The 25380-nt window shown below is 44.3% G+C and overlaps 1 protein-coding gene across 4 annotated transcripts in view; it reads right to left on the minus strand.

The window, feature by feature from the left end:
• ZFR2 (zinc finger RNA binding protein 2) overlaps nt 1-25380 on the minus strand; it is a 92704-nt gene that overhangs the window by 22463 nt on the left and 44861 nt on the right. For all 4 annotated transcript variants that reach the window (XM_039515759.1, XM_039515757.1, XM_039515758.1 and 1 more), the window contains exons 4-11: nt 24831-25049; nt 24442-24734; nt 21723-21905; nt 19135-19366; nt 17988-18148; nt 15261-15380; nt 11215-11360; nt 7005-7143 (exon numbers count right to left, since the gene is read on the minus strand). In XM_039515759.1, coding sequence (XP_039371693.1) covers nt 7005-7143; nt 11215-11360; nt 15261-15380; nt 17988-18148; nt 19135-19366; nt 21723-21905; nt 24442-24734; nt 24831-25049 — 1493 coding nt within the window. The remainder of the gene's footprint in view (nt 1-7004; nt 7144-11214; nt 11361-15260; nt 15381-17987; nt 18149-19134; nt 19367-21722; nt 21906-24441; nt 24735-24830; nt 25050-25380) is intronic.

Consider the following 25380-nt stretch of genomic DNA (forward strand, 5'->3'; position numbering starts at 1 on the left):
TGTAATATACCGCGGCGGTATTGCCTGTCAGGACTGTACCACTTTGCCTTTCAGGTGGGGCAAGAGAGCCTGACGGGCCAGTCAAACCGCCCTGAGCTCCCTTACATTGATGTGGAGGGCCAGGTTGGATTGTAACCAACGACCCTGGGTGTTGAACTTCCTTTTATATGTTTTAAACCTCTCCTTCACACAGCGCGCAGTCAACCCGTGGAACTCCATGCCCAAGGAGGTTGTGGAGGCTAGGACTATAACAGGATTTAAAAGAGAACTGGATAAATTCATGGAAGTTAAGTCCACTAATGGCTATTAGCCAGGAGGGTAAGGAATGGTGTCCCTAGCCTCTGTTTGTCAAAGGGTGCAGATGGATGGCAGGAGAGAGATCACTTGATCATTACATGTTAGGTTCACCCCCTCTGGGACACCTGGCATTGGTCACTGACAGTAGACAGGATACTGGGCTGGATGGACCTTTGGTCTGACCCAGTATGGCCATTCTTATGTTCTTAAGTTTCTTATGAGCTTGCCGAGATGAGCTTCCCATCCCAGATGCGAAACATCCGAGATCAGGGTGAGCGATGGGGTCAGGGACGCAAAGGGAACTCCCTGAAGCACCAACTTCGGATCCTGCCACCAGGCCAACGACAGCAGGATATGGACTGGTACTGTGACTACTCAGTCTCGGAGGGGCCTGCTGAGAATGTAAACTGAGGCCAGCCACATTTGCAGAGGCCTCATATGAAGGGCATGGCTGACCACGAATGTGCATGTGGCCCAACAGTCCCAGACACATGTGGGCTGTAGCGAGCGGGTGGGATTGCATGTAGGGGATTAAGCCCACTATGGCCTGAAAACGTGCTTCAGGAAGGAAGGCCCTGGCTCGCGTGGAGTCGATGACTGCTCTGATAAACTCTATGCATTGGACTGGCATGAACGTGGACTTTTCTGCATTTATCTTCAACAGGCCCAGGTCGCTGCAGGTGGAACGCCCCAGATCGAGGCTCCTTTGTACCTGCCCTTGATGAGACAGTCATTGAGATACAGAAAGATCTGGACACACACATATACCTCGGTGACGCCTGAGGTAAGCCACCACTGGCACCATGCATTTCGCTAACACCCTGGGGGCTGAGGACAGGCCCAAAGGTAGGAACGTGAACTGAAAATGCTGCCCAGCCACAATAAAGCACAGGAACCGTCTGTGTCCCAGGAATATGGAGACATGGAAGTATGCGCCCTTTAAGTTGAGAGCACGTACCAGTCCCCCGGATGCAGGGAAGAGATAATGGAGGCCAGGGAGAACATGCGGAACTTCAACTTCTTGAGAGACTTCTTGAGGCCATGCAGGTCCAGGATGGGTCTGAGGCCCAATTTGGCCTTTTGGAATCTCCTCCACAGCCCTCAAGCCCAGGAGCTTCTTGACCTCCTGAATGAGGAGATGCTCGTGAGAAGGGTCCCTGAAGAGGGATAGGGAAGAGGTGGGACAGGGAAGAAGAGGGGCGGGAGGGCGGGTTGACCAAGAATTGTAGGGTATAGCCCCAAGTGATTATGTCCAGGACCTGGCAGTCCGATGTAACCCTGGACCATGCCAAACAATAAGGGGAGAGGTGGTCAAGAAAAGGGCAGGAAGGATCCAGACAGATGGCTGGTGTGTCGCTCCCAGGCGCACCCTCAAAATGAGTGCTTCTGACCCCCTTGGTGCTTCATTGGGCCAGGCTGCGCAGGGGAGTGGGACGACAAGTAGTGGAAGAGGCTAAACCCGGTGTCCTGCTTTCTTGTAGGTCCATGACAAGGCTGCCACTGTCGTGGAGGTTAGAACAGCTGTCTTGAAACCTGAGGAGAATGTATCCCCAGAGAGCGGAGAGTCACCCGTGTGTCCTTAAGGCCGTACAGCTGCATGTACGTCTGGTCAGATAACAGACCGACACCATCAAATGGGAGGTCCTGAATAAAGGCCTGCATCCTGGGAAAGGCCCGTGGTCTGAAGCCAGGAACTGCGCCTCATAACCACCGCTGAGGCAACCACCCAGGCAGCCGAATTGGCCGCATCCCAGGTCATTTCGAGGGAGCACCAAGCCGCCATGGTGCCTTCCTCCACCAGAGTTGCAAACTCCTGGGCCACCTCCTGGGGCATGGAGTCTTTGAACTTGAGGAGGGAATCCCATAAGTTAAAATTGTAATGGCTCAAGAGGGTTTGGTGGTCTGCCACCTGAAACTGGAGGCTGGCCATAGAATAAATCTTGCGACCAAACAAGTCCAATCTCTTAGCGTCTTTATTTTTAGGGGTGGAACTCGTGGGGCCCTGCTTATCTTTCTCGTTGGCCGTTGACATGACCACCGATCCTGGTGGTGGGTGACTGTATAAGTACTTGAACCCTTTCGCAGGGATGAAGTACTACTTCTCCGCTCTTTTAGACGTGGACGGAATAGAGGACGGGTTTGCCAGATGGACTTGGCAATGTCCAGGAGCCCTTCGTGTACCTGGAGGGCGACCTGGTCTGGGGTGGCCACCAAGAGCACATTGAACAATGTGTCCGCCTGCTCCTCCATCTCCTCTGCCTTGAGGCCCAAGTTCAAAGCCACGCTATGGAGCAGCGCCTGATGCTTCTTAAAAATCACCGGTGCACTAGCTCTGGAGGGGCCTGTCACTGCTTCACCCGGGGAAGAGGATAATGACTGGACCAATGGGGGAGGTCCGCTGGCATCTTCCCCCGACGGGGAGGGTGGCCTTGGAGTGGGAGTGCTGACGGTGCCATGGACACCGACTTTGGCCTCTCTGATGTGGTGACCGAGAGTTGGCGAGAGTGGGACAATGGCATAATGGGAACCCTCAGGCATTCCAATAAGGCCACTGGGTTGGCCATTGGCCTTGCTGCCAGGTCGGCCTCGATGCTGTAGATGCGCCCTCCAGAGCCCCTTCCCATTGCCGCCGGGACAAGGGGCTGAACTGTGCCTCCGATCCAGAGAAGTCGTCGCCCTCCTGGATAGTTCTCTGAAGATGTCCACGCAGTGTGCAGAGGCGGTCAAAAAAGCAAACAGGATGTTAGGAATCATTAAAAAGGGGATAGAGAATAAGACTGAGAATATATTATTGCCCTTATATAAATCCATGGTACGCCCACATCTCGAATACTGTGTACAGATGTGGTCTCCTCACCTCAAAAAAGATATTCTAGCACTAGAAAAGGTTCAGAAAAGGGAAACTAAAATGATTAGGGGTTTAGAGAGGGTCCCATATGAGGAAAGATTAAAGAGGCTAGGACTCTTCAGCTTGGAAAAGAGAAGACTAAGGGGGGACATGATAGAGGTATATAAAATCATGAGTGATGTTGAGAAAGTGGATAAGGAAAAGTTATTTACTTATTCCCATAATGCAAGAACTAGGGGTCACCAAATGAAATTAATAGGCAGCAGGTTTAAAACAAATAAAAGGAAGTTCTTCTTCACGCAGCGCACAGTCAACTTGTGGAACTTCTTACCTGAGGAGGTTGTGAAGGCTAGGACTATAACAATGTTTAAAAGGTGTGATAAACTCAGGACAGACAGTTGCCAGAGGGGGGGGGAGGAGTCAGTCCCAGAGGGTTAAAAGGCCCTCCTCCTTATCAACTGAGAGGCAACTACAGGTCAAGCAGGTTCAGCTGAGAAAGGGTTACCAAGGTAGCAAATTAGAATCAGCTGAGGGGAGCTACCTGAGGGTAATTAGGATCAGCTGGTTACAACTTGGAGCTGCCTGAGACCTTTTAAAACCCCTTCCTGGGAGGAAGGAAGGGGGGGCGAAAGCAGAGAGAGAAGGAGCCTGGCTACCAGGAGTATTGAAGCAGCAAGCCTCCCCAGGCAGAGCGGCAGGACACTCTCCTACAAGGCAGGGTAAAAATACTTTAATTAAGAGTGTGGCGACCTAGGACTCTGCCTTGGCTCTAGAGACCAGTGGCACTCGCTCAACTTGTGAGAGGCCTTACTGGCGGGCTTGCCCTTGGGGGAAGCCTTAGCCAGTTCCATCACCGAACATGGAGCCGGCTGTGGTGGCAGGCGCCGAGAGCTGAGCGGGTGTTGACTGCACCGTCAGCTTGGACCCTGTACCCCTCCCCAGAGTCAGTGGCAGGTCTTTTTGAAGGGAGGAATTCCCCAAGGCGGAGCCCTTGTGCAGGTCTGGAGTGGGCATAAGGCCCGAACAGGGTCCTTTTCCCATCGTGCTTTTATCGGGCTTGCCCAGTGCCAGGAGGAGTCTGATGCTGGAGGTGCGCTATGCACTGAGGTCGAAGTGCTGGATGCTGTTTCGGGCTGAGCTGGCTCCGAAACTGGGCGCAGGGCAACCTGCATCAGGAGGACCCTGAGATGTATGTTGCGTTCCCTCTGTGTTCGAGGACGAAAGTTCTTGCACATGCGACAATGCTCCTTCATGTTGAACTCCCTGAGGCACTGTAGAGAACCATCGTGAGGGTCACTAACAGGCATAGGCCTGTTACACGGGGAGCAGGGCTTAAAATCCAGAGAACGGGGCATGCCCCACCAGGGGCAAAGTCCCCACTGGGACCCACACTAACTGAACACTTAACAGCTACTTATCTACTAAGAAACAATAGAACTATTTACAACAAGGCTAAAACAGGAAAGAAGCTGTTGGCCACTTGCAAAGCAAGGGACAGAGGCATTCTGACTGACCACCATGGGCGGTAAGAAAGAACTGTGAAAGTATAGGGCCCGTGATGCTTGATATACCGCAGCATGAGGGCAGCACTCCAGGAGGCACCACAGCAAAAATCTAAGGCAAAAATCTCTGAAGACAGCACACATGGGCACGCCCACACCTAGAATGGACTTGACATGAGCAAGCACTCAAAGAAGAATGAAAAAAATTCTTAGCAATGCCATCAATAGGAGACATCCTATACACGCTCATAACTACATGAACAGATGCAGAAGATTATGTGAAAACAATTAAAGCAAAGAAATTCCAGCAAGCAACTGGAATTCTCTCAAGTCTCAAAGGGTCAGGCTAGAAGAGCAGTAGGGAAAAACTTAGCTGCTGCAGAAAGAGAGGCTCAATAGGCGGTGTTCTTCCCTCTGAATTAGTATTGCACAAATGCTCCGTCACAGCATTAGGGGTTGCTGGATTCCAGGAGGTGAAGTTTTATAAATCAGACTTTTAAAGCTAATGTCCTGACCACATGTGATGAATCCACAGCACCATCTGTGCCCTGTGGCCAGATCAAATTCCAATTTAGGTAGTTACATTCTTCCTCCCTCAATTACCTCTGTAATTTCAACAGGATAAGATATTTTTCACTTCCTATCCTGAAGTGTTGTGCAGCATTGTTATGCACTGAACAGTTGTCATGTTCCAACCTAGAGGAGGGTATGTTTCAATGCTGCGCAAGATAACCAATATGAGTGCTACATCAGTGAATTTGTAAAAGTAGGGGGATTTGAAGATTCATTTGGATGAAAGGCTTGATGCAGTTTCAGGATGATTAGTATATGGCACAGCAACAGGACCAAGACATTAGTAGGGGGAGCTTAAATTTATACTAACAAGAGATTTTCCAAGTTCTCCAGCTGCAGCGGTTAATGAGCAATCTCATGCATTTTCCTAGCCAGCTTTCTCAAGTCATGCTGTATTCACATTGCTGTAAAGACCTCCCAATCTCAGCAGTGAGTATAGAAACAATCACTAATCAGATCCCCCACGTGACACTTTGTAAAAATGTCTTTTTCTAAATATATCAGGTGGGTTGGCACAGAGTGACACCATACCCCATACCTAGAGGTTTGGCCCAGTGAGTATACAGATTAGTCTAAGAAGATTCAGTGAGAGCTGTAAATAAGCCTCCCAGTTTCCAGTGATTAAGATAAATAAGATTCCATGAGAGGTACCATTCTAGAGCTATATGCTTATGATTACAACAACCCCCCCCCCCCCATTTACTAAAGCCTGCCTCACAGAATCAAACAAAAAGGAATCTGACCTCCATGTCAGACTGCCTGAAAAATGCTTGTTAAATGGTTTGAAAAGAACTAGGAAAGTATAAGAAGAAAATGCCGCTCACTGTACAGGGGTTTTGTATGCAACAACCTTCACTTTAGTAACCTGCACATAAATGGGACATGTGTAAATGTACAGACAGATTACATTATGAAGTATTTTGCAAGGCTGGCTAGTAATTTTTCTAATTTAAAAAGTGAATTTTCACACATGCATATTTTATCTCCTGCTATTGTAATGCACCACCCACTCAAGTCCAGGTAGGGCACTGCCATATGGAATTCTCACAGCAGATCTCACGTGGGTGTGTGCGCGCACATGCACAATCATGTGGCGATCTCTTGTCCCAATATAAAAGGTTTTTAAAAGAAGGGTGAGTGTCTTGGTGCAGGGCACAAACGGGTGGAGGGGAAGATGCGCAGAATGTAGTGGTTTGAGCATTGGCCTGCTAAACCCAGGGTTGTGAGTTCAATCCTTGAGGGGGCCACTTAGGGACTGGGGCAAAAAATTGGTCCTGCTAGCGAAGGCAGGGGACTGGACTTGATGACCTTTCAAGGTCCCTTCAAGTTCTAAGAGATTGGTATATCGCCAATTTTTTTTTTTTAGGTGTGATAAACTGAAGAGGCTTATGAGTTTAGGCATAGAGGGTTAAGAGGACACAAACAACTGTTTTCAAGTGGCATTTTGCTGCTGAACATAAGGACAGGGCAGACAAATCGTACCCTTCGGGCTGCATAGTATAAACAACAAGTTAGTAATCTGAAGTTTATAGGTTTACCCTGCCAAGCAGTCCAACATTTCAAACATGCATTTGTCAAAAATGCTGCAACCAATTAAAACAGTTAATCTGTGTCCATTAACAATTTCAAATTCTGGTGATGGGTTTTTAGAAGACACATAAGATTAATCCTGCAATATTCAAAGAATACACAAGGGAACACACATTCTAGCCTTGAAACAGAGTTTAAAGATGCCAGACTTCTTCACATTTCTCCTTCCAGGAACTGAATCAAGAGTTACCCACCAAGAGAGGAGGAACTGGCATGCCAGGTCTGCCCATAAGTGGGGGCGGATGCCAGTCCGCAGCCATCCGCCGCCGCTGCTCTTCCCAGTATAACTGCTCTTCCTCTACCCGCCGCCAGTACATTTCCTCTTCATAGCGCCTGAACGGAAAGAGATTTTAAAAAAAGGTGGTACAGTTACATCAAGCAAAGATGAAATGCATTAGAATCATAGAATATTAGGGTTGGAAGAGACCTCAGGCGGTCATCTAGTCCAATCCCCTGCTCAAAGCAGGACCAACCCCAACTAAATCATCCCAGCCAGGGCTTTGTTAAGCCGGGCCTTAAAAACCTCTAAGGATGGAGATTCCACCACCTCCCTAGGGAACCCATTCCAGTGCTTCACCGCCCTCCTAGTGAAATAGTGTTTCCTAATATCCAACCTAGACCTCCCCCACTGCAACTTGAGACCATTGCGCCTTGTTCTGTCATCTGCCACCACAGAGAACAGCTGAGCTCCATCCTCTTTGTAACCCCCCTTCAGGTAGTTGAAGGCTGCTATCAAATCTCCCTTCACTCTTCTCTTCTGTAGACTAAACAAGCCCAGGTCCCTCAGCCTCTCCTCATAAGTCACGTGCCCCAGCCCCCTGATCATTTTTGTTGCCCTCCGTTGGACTCTCTCTAATTTGTCTACATCCCTTCTGCAGTAGGGGGACCAAAACGATGCAATACTCCAGGTGTGGCCTCATCAGTGTTGAACAGAGTCAAGATATATCACATCCACCGCTTTCCCCATATTCACAGAGCCAGTTATCTCATGATAGAAGGCAATCAGGTTGGTCAGGCATGACTTGCCCTTGGTGAATTCATGTTGACTGTTCCTGATCACCTTCCTCTCCTCCAAGTGCTTCAAAATGGATTCCCTGTATACCTGCTCCATGATTTTGCCAGGGACTGAAGTGAGGCTGACTGGTCTGTAGTTTCCCGGGTTCTCTTTCTTCCCTTCTTTAAATGTGGGCACTATATTTGCCTTTTTCCAATCGTCCATGACCTCCCCCGATCGCCATGAATTTTCAGAGATAATGGCCAATGGCTCTGCAATCACATCAGCCAACTCCCTCAGCACCCTTGGATGCATTAGATGTGGACCCATGGACTTGCACACGTTCAGCTTTTCTAAATCATCCTTAACCTGGTCTTTCACTACTGAGGGCTGCTCACCTCCTCCCCATACTGTGCTGCCCAGTGCAGCAGTCTGGGAGCTGACCTTGTCTGCGAAGACCGACGCAAAAAAACCACTGAGTACTTCAGCTGTCTCCACATCATCTGTCACTATGATGCCTCCCTCATTCAGTAAGGGTCCCACACTTTCCTTGACCTTCTTATTGCTAACATACCTGTGGAAACCCTTCTTGTTACCCTTCATATCCCTTTAGGTAATAATTGGAGATATACCTATCTCCTAGAACTGGAAGGGACCTTGAAAGGTCATTGAGTCCAGCCCCCTGCCTTCACTAGCAGGACCAATTTTTGCCCCAGATCCCTAAGTGGCCCCCTCAAGGATTGAACTCACAACCCTGGGTTTAGCAGGCCAATGCTTGCTAGCTGCAATTCCAGTTCTGCCTTGGCCTTCTTGATTACACCCCTGCATGCACTATCAATATTTTTATATTCCTCCGTAGTCATCTGTCCAAGTTTCCACTTCTTGTAAGCTTCCTTTCTGAGTTTAAGCTCACCGAAGATTTCACTGTTAAGCCAAGCTGGTCGCCTGCCATATTTGCTATTCTTTCTGCACTTTGAGATTGTTTGTTCCTGCGCCCTCAATAAGGCTTCTTTAAAATACAGCCAGCTCTCCTGGACTCCTTCCCCCCTCATACAGGTCTGTCTCATCTTATGCTGGGGTTACGTTCCGCAGTCAGTGCGTAAAGCGAAAATTGCGTATAGTCAAAATTACATTGAGTGTAATGGCGGGCGGAATCGTCTGCACTACAGAAACAGTATTTAAATTATCAGAGGGGTAGCCGTGTTAGTCTGGATCTGTAAAAGCAGCAAAGAATCCTGTGGCACCTTATAGACTATAAGTATTTAAATTTATTTTCTCTTTTTTTTGTTTTTCTCTTGTTTTTGCCGACCGCATAAAGTTGAAATCGCGCATGTTAAACGCGCCTAAGATGCGACAGACCTGTATTAGCTTCCCAGGGGAGTCAAAGTCTGCTTTTCTGAAGTCCAGAGTCCGTATTTTGCTACTCTCCTTTCTTCCTTTTGTCAGGATCCTGAACTCAACTATCTCATGGCCACTGCTGCCCAGGTTGCCACCCACTTCTACTTCCCCTACCAATTCTTCCCTGTTTGTAAGCAGCAGGTCAAGAGGAGCACAGCCCCTAGTCAGTTCCTCCAGCACTTGTACCAGGAAGTTGTCCCCAACACTCTCCAAAAACTTCCTGGATTGTCTGTGCACTGCTGTATTAAAGTACTTCTGGGCTCAAAATAGTCACTGTCCTCTGACCAGCTGATCAGGAAAAGCCTATGATGCTATAACTTCTAATGGTTATTTGTGATCAGGTTAGCAAGAGTGCATCAGGAGAATAAGAAGAAAATTAACACATTTGATTGAACTGTGTAAGCAGCCAGGATCAGAATTGGAGATTGCTGATCTTCTCATTTCCTGCCCTAGCTCTGCTGTGTATTGTTTAAACAGCTGCTGTATTTCACAACATAGATGAGTGCATATCAGTGAGAGTTAAATGAATTATTAACAGGTGAAGATTCTGCAAGAATGGATGACAGACAGAAAAGTTTAAGGAGCCTTTTCTACCCAATCTACGCAGAATGCATTACACAGGAATATCTAGAGGCATCCTCCAGCTGGGTGTGGCACTGACAGTGCCATATGCTCACTATCTGCTAATACTTAATGGGGCTTGGGTATGGTGGGGAGAAAAAGAGGGCACAGAGCACATACAGTATGTACTCTGAGGCATTACAAAAGCTATCCATCTTCCCACTCTGCTTAGTGCTCTACCGCAGTGGTTCTCAAACTGTGGGCCACAGCCCAAATTTGGTCAGCGACACAGTCCCAGGTGGTCCGCCCTGGGTGGAGTTGGGGGCCGCCCAGCCAGCAGCTGCCATTTTCCAGCTGCCGTGGTCAAGAGGTAAGGAACGGGGCAGATCTAGGATGTGAGGACATGGAAAGGAGCTCAGGACAAAGGGGGGAGGGAGGGAAGAACAGTGGGGGCAAAGCACAGGGAGGCAGCAGGGTCCAGAGATGCCAAAATACAAGTTCGCCCAGGGCACCATTTTCCCTAAGGCCAGCCCTGGGTGCCTGTGAGGAATGCTAGGGTGCTGGGTGGATGACTGGGGCAGGGCTGCCAGGTGATGAGCTCAAGGCACTCAGCGGACAGCTGAGGTGGAGGGTGCCAGTGGGAGCTGGCAGTAGCACCTGCCTGGCCCCTCCCTGGTCCCTGCTGAGGTGAGGGGCCCACGCACGCCTCACAGGACCCCTCTCCCTGACAGATGCATGTTAATAGTGGGCTGTTGTGCCTATTTCAGCTGCACAGGTGAGCCTCAGGAAAAAAAGTTTGGGAACCCCAGCTCCAGAGAAGTGTGTGCAAAATACAAGCCAACGTCTAATTCCTTCAACTTACATTGCTTTCAAACACTACTGCAAAAACAGGCCTGCATCCTCCCCTTCAAATGCTCTTCAGTTACAGCAAGGGCAAAGTATCACCCAGCGAGAACAAGACAACATATCTGCTTTTCACTTTCCCTATGCAGAGGCAATGGTCTTGGATGATACAGCTCTAAAGCATCTTTAGACTCCTGTCAGATCATAAGCTTTTCTATTATGGCAGGGCTTTTCAACCTTTTACTTCCTACACCTCTATAAACAATTCGACTACTTTGCCTATCTCCCATCCATTAAGGCTTTCACAACCAGTTTTCCTCAAATATGCCCAGAATCCCTTGCATCAGTTCCTTTGTCACTACAGAAGTCAACACACAGGTTTTTCTGGCATCTCAAGAAGACAACGTGCAAGTGGCTAAGCAAGAAAGCATTTGCACAGACAGGGAAGAACAACAGATCTGTGACCACCTGCAAGATCCTGACCCACAGATTGAGAGCCCTTGCACTAGCAAAGCTCAATAGACGGGGTGAATTAACATGAAAGTATGACTCCTGCAATATCCCATAAAATCCACGTCTGTGAAAGTGATCTCCAATGGAGGACTCGCCTCATTTCCATGTGCCAACGCTGCTCTTCCTCTCTGCGCCTCTTTATCATATCCTTCTGTTTCTGCTTTTTCATCTTCTCCTCGTGCATTTTCCGAGCTCGGTTACTGGGCTTGATCTCAACTGGTAGATCTGGGTTTACTTTCTTCTACAAGGAAGTTGCAACACATTTTAGACAATCTTAAAAGCATTATCGCAAAGCTAGTAGAATATCAATATTAAAAAAAAGTCTACTACTGTAGTCCCATAATTAAAGTGTTACTAATAAACCTGACATTACATTTGGGTTTTTAGATACTGTTTGATGGCATGTTGTATAAGGATAATTTGTACCATTTCTTAATTAAGAGAAATAGCCATGGGCAGGTATACCACACACTTAAACCCCTACCACCAGAACAAGGAAGCCTCTTTGTAAACTATTCCAGTTCCCAGCATCAATTGCTAAAAAGACCTATCCAAAACAGATTTAGGACAGAGGGTAAAACCCAAGAGCAACTTTTAAAAATTTAGATGTTTAAAATTAAACACCTAAATAAAAGTGGCCTGATTTTCAGAGATGAGCATCCGCAACTCCCAATGAAGTAAACTGCAGTTTATGGATACTCAGCACCTCTGAAATCAGGCCCAAGGTGTCTTAAATAGGGAGCCCAAAATGGAAATACCCAGGTTCGAAAATCTGGGATCAAGTCTCCAGCTTCACATAAACCCAAGCTTTGAACCTGAGATGTTTCAAAAGCGATATTCAACAGCCTAACCCAGGGATAATATTAAGTACATTTCAATGTTCTGAGACTAATTCTTCTAATCTGACTTTATATTAATGCAGCCTCATTGAAATTAGAAATATCTGCTTGAATATGGGACATGAGTTCTTTATTTTCTGCTGTTTCTTTCTCATCTTAAATCAATGCTGTTTGCAACATTTCCACAGCAACCAAATGTTTGTGATGTTGCATTTGCTGGCAGTGGAAGAGTGAACGAAAGTGACAGGTTTCAGAGTGGTAGCTGTGTTAGTCTGTATCAGAAAAAAGAACAGGAGTACTTGTGGCACCTTAGAGCAGCGGTCTCCAAAGTGGGGTGCACAAGGGGATCCTTCGGGGTGCGCGGCAGGAGGAGTGCCACCGGAGCAGCACCGCTTTGGCAGTTCGGTCAGGTTTTTTTTTTGTTTTTTTTTTGCTTTGGCAGTTCGGGTGGGAGTCCGAGTGGCTTTTTTTTTTTTTTTCGCTTGGGGCGGAAAAATGGTTGAGCCGGCCCTGCGGCGTGGCAGGGGGTGCGTGCTCAAAATTTTTTTTACTGTTAGGGGTGCACGATCAAAAAAGTTTGGAGACCACTGCCTTAGAGACTAACAAATTTATTTGAGCATAAGCTTTTGTGGGCTAAAACCCACTTCATCGGATGCATGCATGCTTATGCGCAAACAAAAATGGTAATTTCAGTCGAAGAACAAGTAGCAGGAAAAGATGAACACTTAGCAAACAGAACTCATGTTCTCATCTAAAGGGCCTTGACTGATTAAAGCATGAGCAACTGAAAACAGGGAAAAAAATGTGAATAGGCAACCAGAACAATTTTTCATTTCAGAGCTTTTTAAAGTCTTGCTAATAGTCAATGTAAATGACCAATCTGCTCGTTACTTTTGAAAGAAAAGACAAAATATTTTTACTCTCTGTAGGCTTCAAAATGTTGGCAAGATAAGGACTGGCCAGTTCTGGACTTGAGAATGGCATGACTTCCAAACAATTTCTGTTTGTTGGAATGGACAATTTGGGGTGGTAATGATCTAAAGAAATGTTACTTCAACAGGAGTTGGAACAGGCCCAGATGACAAAATATACTCCATTCAAAGAGACCGACTGAAGATGGCCTAAGGAGGTTTTAACCTAAGTATTTTAAAATATGCTTTTTAGGTCCCTCTGTGCTGGATTTAAGTGGTGTTTACCACCCCCAACATATTGTAACATATAGCGCTTGCAAAGCTTGTAAAATGCTTTGTGTTCACTAAAAATACTCCTAAAACAGAGCTTTGCCAATCAGTGCTTAAATGCAATGTTAAGGTCAACCAATGCAAGAAAGAAGTTAAAATGGTGAAGATGAATCCTTCTGATATACGGAACTCAGACCCACCAAATGACTTAAGCCTATAAACAGTGACTGTATTCACTGACACTTGAATTGCCAAAGTCAAATTGAGTTTGATGGATTCAATTCTTTGTGGTCTGTGCAACAACTTTGGCTTCACATTAATAATTCCAATAACTGATTTGTCATTAAACACAATAAATCCATCCTAGGCATGTCCACTGTTTCATGGTTAATTTGTACTATAACATCACTCTCTGGATTACAGTGCAGGATGGTTTAAGTACAGGTGGGATAGTCTTCTACAGTTACTCCATTTCATGACTCCATTTCATGAAATACCAATCAATCAAGGTCACCATCTACTGGCCACTTACTTACAACTTCAAGAACTTTAGTATAGCAATCCACTGTCATCTTTGGGACAGAAGGCACCGTTTGTTAGGAAGTCAGCCTTACCAAAGGCTAATTCTTTTGTGACAACGGGTTTGGGCAGAGCTGCTACCAACAATGGACTGAGCATGCGGAAACCTGACTCGATGCCATAATATTAATAATGGGACACAAAAAATCACCAAATTCAACATACATTTGCTTTTGATACATTCCTTTTGACATTAAATGGCTGTTTCTGAATACAATTTGCTCCTTCCATGGAAACCAGATTCTCCTGGGTTTGTTTTAATGAATCAGAATAATGAGTGACTGTGGCCGTGGCAGTAACATGAAGCTTGCAAAGTGACTGCCATTCACTAAAGGAGGAGGGAACAGTTGGGAGCAACAGCACATTTGCAATACCTCCTGCTGGGATGAGCAAGCATGGTAAGTATCCTTGTCATTTAATATCATGGGAGTAAATGGCTGAGATGGAAATTCAGCAGTTAAGTCTCTGAATAAGTATCTGTAACTACTGATCTTAAAGTTGCTTCCAGTGATCACAAGATCTTTCCCTCTCCTCCCTGGAAGAGAGTATCACTAAGCACCTTCATATATGTCCAAATAGCCATGCAAGACTAATTTTGCTATTGACCAATCCATTTTGAATTAGTGCTGGGAAGCTGCAAACTGTTGGCCACACTGTTTCAGGTGCCTGAACTGCAATATTCCTTGTAAAAGGATGTCTAATTGGCTTACTGCCCCCACTTAAAGGCAGAAAGAGGAGACACTCATTCCAGACACTTGCTCTGGGGGAGAGAGATGGTATGGCTACTCTCTTCAAGAAACTATTAGCAATAGGGAAGGGAGAGGGATCAGGAATTAGTTCTATTGCATAATTCTCAGAAATTTTTGTATAATTATTTACTAATTGGGAAAAAAAAAAAAAGCATGAGGAATTGTCTTTTCTAGAGTTAACATATTCCATCAGGATGTCTGAGAACAGGCTGAATTGGTAATTTAACCTGACTTCATACAATATTATTTTATTCTTTTAGAAAGCAAGAATTTCACCCAGGTGAAATACAAAACAAATGGTCAAAGTTGTGTTTTGAAAATCTCCATTCAGACATGCAAGATCTGGTTTCATTTTACACTAGTTTTGAAACTTAGACTTACTATTTGTTAAATGCAAACAAGATGCTGGAAAACATTTATTTCCTACATCAAAATCTACTCAAATCAGTTACCACCTTCATTAAGTTATCTGCACTGAACATCCATATATGGTAGTTTCCTTTATATTTTTATGAAAAGAAGCTTAAAGTTTTCAGTCAGAGATGCTAAATATAGTAAGAGCTGAGAATCTAAACGTGGACAATTCTTGGTGGAAAAAATGTTTGCAAGAAATTTTTCTGGACTCATTCCATTTGCTTTTACATCTGATAGAATCCTTCTTGTATTTAGAAAAAGCTTTTTACAAAATAAGCTACTGATTTCTCCCCCTTCTTCTATTTCATGAGTTGAGAGTGAAGCCACTACCATCCAAGTCCCTTTGTTCAGCACCATGACAGGACATCCCCATTCACACCTTGTACTGGAGCCGATGCCTACGCCCCTTCAGGTGCATATCCTTGGCATTAGGATCATTGAAACTGCACTCGCAGAGCTTACAGTGAAACCGGATCATTTTTCCTTCATCATTGCGTACCTGAGATAAAATACGTAATTTAATATTTATATTCATTGTTTGTGGCAACAACAAAATTATCTTGTATTTAAAAAGAGCCCTACATCCCAGTGGAGCCTAAGGCACTTTACAAACTTAAAAGTATATGCATTTATCCATTACTAAAATTCAGTCAACTCTTGGGTGAGACACAGCATCTATTTAATAGCTCACAGTGACACTGCATAGCTGTTTAGGACCGGAAGAGAAGATACAATATCCAATTTAAACTGTAGAAGAAATGTAGGGAGGCCCAGAATAAGCACATGTATAAAGAAATGTAACCTGAACATTAGGATTAACCCTTATGAAAAGCACCATGACAACTTTCATGAACACACATGGTCAGGATCTCAGTTTTATGGCTCATCTGAAATATGGGCTCTCCAGCTGCACAACACACCTTAGCACCACGTTAGGATTTTACTGCAGTAATGACTCGAAGTAAAGAGCATCATCTACTGACTCAGGACTACCACCATCACTTCTTGCAGCACCCAGATGTTCCCAACCTTTGTTAGCTCGTGATTCTCAACCATGTAACAGCTCATGGTGGCATGGCTCCAGGCATAAATGATTCTTAAACTTTAAAAACTGTTTGCTGTTCATCCCCTATTTGTTTATAATCTTACCAAAGATGGGAAACAGGACAACACTGAAGTAAATAAAATTTCACTGGAAGTGATACAGATGAAATTTAATCTTGATTTCCAATCTAATTCTACAGAACTGGGGATTCAAGAGCAAGGGAACATTTTAAAGACTAATTAAAACATTAGCAGTTTAATATAACCAAATAATGTTGATATTTGGCACAGCCTCATGAACTGTACATAGGCAGGGCAGAGACAAAGTTCTCAAACAAGGGCTCCTTAAGTAAGCTGTCTAAATCCTGCATTTGGGTGCTCAAATGTAGGTGTGAAAATTGGGCGACAGTAATTCAACAGCAGATGAAATGGAGGACACAGAATGAAGCCAGCAGCTAGATCAGGGGTCAGCAACCTCTGGCATGCTGCCCATCAGGGTAATCCGCTGGCGGGCCATGAGACATTTTGTTTATGTCGAACAGGCCACAGGCACGGCCCCCTGCAGCTCCCAGTGGCCGCAGGGAACAGCGAACCATGGCCACTGGGAGATGCGGGGGGCCGTGCCTGTGGACGGACAACGTAAACAAAATGTCTCGCGGCCCACCAGCAGATTATCCTGATGGGTCGTGTGCCAAAGGCTGCCGACCACTGAGCTAGATGATTTTTCTCAGGGTGCTCAGTGTTGAAAATACGTAAATATGGGCCTAACAAATTCATGACCCATTTTGGTCAATTTCACAGTCATAGGGTTTTAAAAATCATAAATTTCATGATATCAGCTATGTAAATCTGAAATTTCACGGTGTCATAACTGTAGGGGGTCCTGACCCCAAAAGGAGGTGTTCTGGTTTTTTGTGGGTTTTTTGGGGGGGGGAGTAGGTGTGTGGGGGGGGTAGTCACAAGGCTACTGTAGAAGAGCATTGTGGTACTGCTACTCTTACCACTGCAGAGCTGCTGCCTGCAGAGCTGGGCCCTCAGCCGGCACTGTCTGGCCACCCAGCTCTGAAGGCGGGAGCGTAGAAGTAAGGGTGGCAATACCATACCAGGCCATCCTTACTTCTGCGCTGCTGCTGGTGGCGGCTCTGCATTCAGGGCTGGCTCCCGGCCTGCAGCCGCTGCTCTCCGGCTGCCCAGCTCTGGAGTCAGCATACAAGTAAAGGTGGCAACATCGCAACCCCCCTAAAATAAGCTTAAAATGCAACAATGAATCCTGTGGCACCTTAAAGACTAACAGATGTACTGGAGCATAAGCTTTCGTGGGTGAATCCCCACTTCGTCAGATGCACGGGACTCATTGTTGCTTTTTACAGATCCAGACTAACACGGCTACCCATCTGATAAAATAACCTTATGATCCCCCTGCAACTCCCTTTTGGGTCAGGACCCCAATTTAAAAACGCAGGTCTCCCCTGTGAAATCTAGTAGTAGGGCAGCATTTCTCAAACTGGGGTCCGCATGGGCACTCCAGGGGGTCCGTGGGCCCTGATGATCAACTCCTCCCACTCCCAGCGCCTCCTGCATGCCACAGAATGGTTGTTTCCCGGTTTGCAGGTGGCACAGGGGAGGGGAGGGGGGAAGGAGCAGGGATGGGCATATTTGGGGGAGGGGTGGAAAGAGGCGGGGAAGGGATGGGGCAGGGGTGGAGCGGGGGTGGGAAAAGGTGGGACAGAAGTGAGGCCTTGGAGGAAAGGGTGGAGTGGAGGCGGGAGCCTGGGGTTGAGCAGCAGGCTTGGGGGTCCGAGAAAAATTTTAAATCAAAATGGGGGTCCCTTGGGTCGCTAAAGTTTGAGAACTGCTGGTATAGGGCAAAAGCACACAAAAGACCAGATTGCACTGTGGGGGAAAAGGGGGGAGGGAGGGTGAAGGAGGAGGAGACCAGATGTCATGGTCCGTGAATTTGGTAGGGCCCTTGTACATGCTTTAAGTATATTCGAACTTCAAAACCTGACATTATACAGCTGTAATTGTGAGTGATTTGTGAAAAAAAGCGATCAAGCATTACCTCTTCCACATAGTCATGTCCCACAGGTTGTACGTCAAGTAAACCCCCTGGGCCATCCCCAGAGCCATCATGCGTGGACTGTTCATTTTGTAGCTCTGATTTTGATTGCATCACCTTCACTTCCTCCAATTTGATGCTTGTTGCCTGAAGTTTATTAGTCCCTGAATACAGAGAGCTGGATTAATAACCAAGCTGGTTTCTTACAATCTGTGAAAGTATCCTTATCCTCATTATCAGCACCTGTATTACAAATTCATCATGTCATTGTTCATTTCTCTTTATAATGCCAAATGACAATATCCCTTGGCTAGTCCTGTAGGGGCTTTTTGTCATTATGGCAGCTGCCAAAAATACAGCTGGATAAGATTTATCGCTCCACTATACAATTTCTATGACACCAAAAAAGACACATCTATAGTTATAATGAAAAGTTAGACATTGATAGTCAAGTAGAAGTTTTTCTTATCAGCCTTCCATTCAGACTACAAGTCTTCACTCTCTTATGACAAATAGCTGAGTTTAAAACAAACATCTACTATGAATGAGCAGACTAGACTACTATAAAGATAAGGAAGTTCTTAAAGGTTAAGTTAAATATATAAAAATTTAAAGAGGCAAAGGCTCAATGGTGAGATGAAAAAAATCAGTTTAATGTCAAGATTAAAAAGTATTTCTACAGATTTCAACATATAATTGCCAGTGTTTGATATTCTGCTAAAATACTACAGCCAGGAAATGCAACTTTCAGACAGAAGTCCTCCCTCTATTTCCTCACAGCAGGGTTCAAAATTAAAAAATAAGCAAATATGGAAGCCATCAGATTTGTACAGAAACACACAAAAATCCCTGTTCTGGTTCTGGAACACTTTTGGAAGCAGAGGGAGAAGATGAAAGCAGTTTTAGATTTTAGAAGTCAAGGGGTTAAAAAATAAAAAACCTTTTTCAGAGTCATTTAAGGAGCTTGATGTACAATTACTTTTCCTTAGTCGGTTTTCCTGGATAATGATGGGAAGATGAAAAGGCCCCACCTGCAAGCATTTGGAAGAATCATACATTTTAAACAAATTGTCATTCCTATATGAGATGATGGATTTTAGACAATACATCAAAAACAAAACAGTTAAAAATGGATTTTAAGGAGACATACCTGAAAATGTTATCTTGGATGCAACAGGTTTCTTCACTGGCACTGGCTTGCTTATGTTGCTTGCACTGTTAGTTGCTACAACTGTTGGTTTTGTTGGTGTAACAGATGCAGCTGTAGGGGCATGGGCAGCTGGCTTACTTGCTGCAGCGATGGTAGGACCTGGACCAGAGTTCACTACTACAGGCTCTACTGAAGGGATGGGCTTACCCAATTTAGTATGCAATTTAACAACCTGAAATACATGGAGTGGTCATATGAAAGGGCAGGAGTAAAAGGGGACCGAAGTTAACAGCAATACTATCAAACTTTTCCTTGTAAAGTGTATACATTTACAGAAAGACCGGGGTAATCTCCATGCCCAATAAAAATATATAATAAAACAAAGTGATACTACAAAACACACATTAGATGAATTGCTCCATTGTAATATATTTATAACAGATCTACAATTTTGTAGGAGGTCCTGAAAGTTAGAGCAGCACTCCGTAGCAAAATATTTAAAAACTATTTTCCCACCAGGTGGCATGCACTCCTATAGAATGGCAGAGCATAACAGACATTAGTGCCTCAACTGCCAGGTCTTTTCTGAACAGATTACAGAACTTGCAACTGATCAGGGAGAACTGTTGTTGGGAAATGTAGAGACTTTAACAAGAAACTCTCAAAGAATGAAAAACAATCTCGCCCCCTCTTCCCAGCGGAATTAGAATTAGAAAACATATCGTCAAAAGAGATCTGAGAGGAAAAACAAATTGCATTAAGCATGAGTTGCACCAAAAAGCCTGCCACCATTCCTAGGGAGGGGAGAGAAAGAAGAAAGAGAGGATGGTGTCTCTAGCCTCTGTTTGCGAAAGGCTGGGAATGAGCAACAGGGAATGGATCACTTGATCATTTGTTCTGTTCATTCCCTCTGGGGCAACTGGCATTGGCCACTGCCGGAAGACAGGATACTGGGCTAGATGGACCTTTGGTTTGACCCAATATGGCCGTTCTCATGTTCTTAAGGACAACACAGGGAATTATGGACCAGTCAATACCCAGGAAAGATAATGGAGCAAATAATTAAGCAATCAATTTCCAAACACCTAGAAAATAAGGTGATAAATAACAGTCAACATGGATGTGGTATATCTTGATTTTAGTAAGGCTTTTGATACTGTCTTGCACAAGTTTCTCTCAAACAAACTAGGGAAATACGACCTATGTAGAGCTACGATAAGATGGGTGCATAACTGATTGGATAACCGTTCCCAAAGAGTAGTTATCAGTGGTTCTCAGGCAAGCTGGAAGGGCATATCAAGTGGGATCCTGCAGGGACCAGTTCTGGTCCGGTTCTGTTCAATATCTTCTTCAATGATTTAGATAATGGCATAGAGAGTACACTTATAAAGTTTGCGGACAATACAAATCTGGAAGGGGTTGCAAGTGCTTTTTAGGATAGGATTAAAATTCAAAATGATCTGGACAAACTGGAGAAATGGTTTAAGAAAAGAAGATGAAATTCAATAAGGACAAATGCAAAGTACTCCACTTAGGAAGGAACAATCAGTTGCACACATACAAAAATGGGAAATGACTGTCTAGGAAGGAGTACTGCAGAAACAGCTCTGGTTGTCATAGTGGACCACAAGCTAACTAGGAGTCAACAGTGCAACACTGTTGCAAAAAAAGCAAACATCATTTTGAGATATATTAGCAGGAGCGTTGTAAGCAAGATAATGAGAAGTCATTCTTCTGCTCTACTCCACGCTGATTAGGCCTCAACTAGAGTAGTGTGTCCAGTTCTAGCCACCACATTTCACAAAAGATGTGGACAAATTGGAGAAAGTTCAGAGAAGAGCAACTAAAATGATTAAAGGTCTAGAAAACATGACCTATGAGGGAAGATTGAAAAAACTGAGTTTCTTTAGTCTGTGGAAGAGAAGACAGAGGGGACATGATAACAGTTTTCAAGTACAGAAAAGGTTGTTACAAGGAGAAGGGCGAAAAATTATTCTCCTTAACCTTTCAGGATAGGACAAGAAGCAATCAGCTTAAACTGCATGCAGCAAGGGTGGTTTAGAATAATAGAAGATTAGGGTTGGAAGAGACCTCAGGAGGTCATCTAGTTCAACACCCTGTTTAGGTTGGACATTAGGAAAAACTTCCTGTCAGGGTGGTTAAGCACTGGAAAAAATTGCCAAGGAAGGTTGTGAAATCTCCAAACACCTGTCAGTGATGCGCTAGATAATACTTAGTCCTGTCATGAGTGCAGGGGACTGGACTAGATGACCTTGCAAGGTCCCTTCCAGTCCCCTGGTTCTACGATAGCTGAGTTTCTGGTATTACGGTACCAAGTACACTGCTTAGTGTTGAAGCAACCTGGTGCTGTAGTCTTTTGTGATCAAGCAGTTTCTGGATAGCCAGTCATCTACTGCAATCAAATCTTGAAGTGTTGGATATATTTCTACTTCAAACTTTATCAGAAACGTTCCCTGGATATTCGTGAGCTACTGTGAACATTTTTAGAAAACCAACATCCTCTGTAATCAGATATTTCACACACTATGTCTGCATGATATGTCCACGGTCCCGTTGAGCTCTCATACCTTCTGATGCTTCGCTCCCCGGATATGTGCTGCATATGCATCTGCTCCTGTGCAGGAGACATCACAGAGCTCGCATCGAAGCTGAGTCTGCACCCCACGAGGGCCACAGTTTGCCAGGTTACCTGTCTTCTGAGCTGCCTCCTTCTTTTTGTGCTTTTGTCCTTCCAAGTGCTCCCGGTAAGTCTGCAGTCAAACAGGGAAATACATTCTAAGCAGCAATATGGAACACTGATATAATCCCAGCATTTCCTTGGAACCATTCATCTGCCAAGACAGGTCATAATCTGTCTAGTTTTAAGGGTACAAATGTGTGCAACTCAAAGCCTTTTTATGGAGTGTCCCATTCATTAACACCACTCACAGCAGCAGCATCTAGAGGCATTCCCAGGCAGGTGAAGCAGATTCATATATATATATATATATATATATATATATATATATATATATATATATATATATATATATAAAATATCAATAACATAATTCCTTCTGAGAGAGACCAGTTTACCCATTGTATAGTAATAATGAAACGTGCCAGACACTTCTAAAAACTGGTATTAAAAATACTTCAACCATTCTTCCTATTGTCCTGTAAATATTGCGGTTATCTAAGCCTAAATGGGTTTTGTAGTTGGACATTGTCTTCTGGAGGAAGTAAAGCACTATATACCAGTTTTTAGAAGTGTCTGGCACATTTCATTATCACTATACAATGGGTAAACTGGTCTCTCTCAGAGGGAATTATTTTATTGATATTTGATTGGTCTTGGTAGGAAGCAGACAGAGAATACGTCACCATTGGAATTAAGGGACAACAGAGTTTATCATAATTATTATAAAAGGTAACTAATATATGTGTGTGTATATTATATTATATCTATATATGAGTTTAACAATGGCATTCCTACAAGATGGTCATGAAATGTTACCAGACCAGGAACAAATCTACTCACCTGCCCTTTATCATGATAATGGGAGGTAGGGAAGTGGAACCCCAATATTTTACTTACCCACTAAAAAAAGAATTACAGTTTGACCCAGGTGAATGGACAAACAGAATTTTGCAATGCTAGCTTTAAAGCAGTACTAAATACTATATTAGCCAATCTAAAAGAATTAGCTTCCTATACAAAATTCTAAAGAGCTCAGATTTTCTCATTCATCCCAATGGCAAGATGCATTTCCCATGGCTTGATTACAATTATTGATAATAATAATTATAAATAATACAGTTGTTATCATCATGTTAAAATGGCAGCTCCCTTTACTGGATTTAAGATGCTTTTAGACTAAGCATTTTGGAGCAGGGACAACTTCCTTTGTGTATTTATACAGCACCTAAAACATTGGGGCCCAATCCTGATTTAGGCAATGCTATGATAGAAATATTTAATAATTAGCTTCAGTTTTATTCAATTAGAAGCAGTGGACAGAATATTACTATTACACTGCAGCATCTCTGAGCTGTGTAACAAACTTCCATGCTTTCAGAGCTGGACAGTCTGATTGTTGATATGCTACATTTTACTGTCACCATAAGAGAAGGACACCACCACAGAAGTCTATATGGTATTTCTTAGGATTTCTCTTGTTGAAACCTTGTAGGACAGCTTATAAGAGACAATTTCTCTCCCAAATGACCCTGGCTCCTTCTTCAGTTAAATGCTACATGCTCTAGCTAAGCAGAGGATTCCAAGAACAAAGGCAGACAAACAACACTTCAGATTTATATTCAAGCCTATTATTCTTTTTTGTTTTTAAAATAGCACCCCAAGAATGCACTAGGTGTCTGACAGTAAACACACAAAAATAAGGTCCCTACCTCAAGTAGCTAAATCTACATTTGAGACAAGACCCAATGAGTGAGAACAACAAACAGTGCAGAGGGACGTTATTGGCTTTAAAAAAAGTCAGGCATTTACACAGGAATATCTAATAAACACATGTCTAATAAAATCTGTGTTTATAAAAACTTGAAACACTATCTTGGTCAATAGCTTTTTCCAAATTTACTTTCCACTATATAGGTTTAAGTCCTGCTGGCTCATTATTAATTATCTTTCCTCACACCTTGACTGAGCTGTGGGGAAAGGAGCTAACCAACGGAGGGCAATATGTTATCCAGCCCAGCATTCAGCCACTAGAAAGCTCCATAATGCCAAACAAACTGAAAAAGTACAAACTAAGGTCAGGGAGACTAGGCCAGCTGCCTATGAGCAGAGGTGCAGCAGGCAGGAGGCAGCAGCAGCCTGGGAAATGGCTGTGGAAAGGCAGCCAGGCAGCCCAGGGGACAGGGTTAGGGACTGTTTTGATCTTTATTGGAACTGTCAATAGTAGTTGGGCCTAGGATATTTTCACTGTTTATTTCTGGCAGTTGTAGCAAAATAATCCTGCATTAACTACTTAAAATGTGAGGGTTAATGAAAATCCACAGAAAGGTAGACTCTGTACAGTCTAGTGCTTGGAGAGCCTACAGCGCTTGCCTCCAAACTCACAGTACATCGAGCACACAACCAGACACTTAGATAAAGCTTGTGAACCACAACATTACATCCTGCAATAGTGGGGGGATTGGTTACATCTATTTTCTGAGATGTTTCCATTAAGTCACTGAAGAGGACATACTGCAGATCAATAGGACATCATCTGCTGAACTATATGACTGGGGAGGAAGTGCAGGTTATACAGAGTGGACACATGGGTAAAGGGGGTTGCTGACCTGTGGACCAGCACAGCTGATCTTGCAGATATCACAGTAGTGAAGCTGAGGCTGTTTAGGGGGCCCTTTGGGTTTCAGCTGTTTGTTTTGAAAAGGTGGTTTTTTGCTGAAGCTGTTGCTAGAGCTGGTGGTGGTGCTGTTCCCTGTGCTGCTCCATGAAGAAGAGCTCGTAGATTTCGGTTGCTGTGGGAGGGGTGGTGGCTGCTGATGCTGGGCCTGGGGCTGCTGAGGTGGTTGATAGTAAGTGCTAGGTGCTGTGTATGCTGTGGCATCATAACTGGAGTAATTTGACCCTAGCAGGCAGAAAGAAAAGGGAGCAATTTTATGAGGGTTATAGTCTAAACAAAGAGAATTACAGTGCAACACCTGCATGACAGCTACCTCCTTACCAGAGTATGATGCAGAAGTGGAGTTGTATGAAGAGGAGGGGGTGTACGAGGAGATGGAGGAGGCAGATGCATTTTGCTGAACAGTTGTTACTGTTGGGTAGGCATTGTAGCTTGAAGATGTGGCGCTCACTGTTTGAATTGGCTTAATTGTAGTCACCTGTCTCTGTGGCTGGCTCTGACTATAAATACCACTAGATTGACTGTAGCCACCTTTGGAGCCTAGAAAGCAAACACACAAGCTCATCCTCTTGCAAAACTGAAGACATATACATGTGCTTCTAAACTATTACAGTCATCTCTCTTTAATAATAATAGATATTTGCTAAACAAGACACTGGAGATGTTTAGCAATTGGGTACAATTTGTATGATGAGAGACTGCAAAACATATTAGCCTGGAAAGAAGTGAAAGATACAGATGAATAATCGAGCAGTCCTTCCCTTTTCCATTCTTTCATAATAAAAAAGCATGAGGTCACTCAGATTAATAGCAGGCAATTTTAAAAACTACAATAAACGAGGGGAGTTTTTTTTTTTCCCTTACCTGTAAA

This window comes from Mauremys reevesii, linkage group 26 (genome assembly GCF_016161935.1).
Source record: "Mauremys reevesii isolate NIE-2019 linkage group 26, ASM1616193v1, whole genome shotgun sequence".
Classification (NCBI taxonomy): Eukaryota; Metazoa; Chordata; order Testudines; family Geoemydidae; genus Mauremys; species Mauremys reevesii.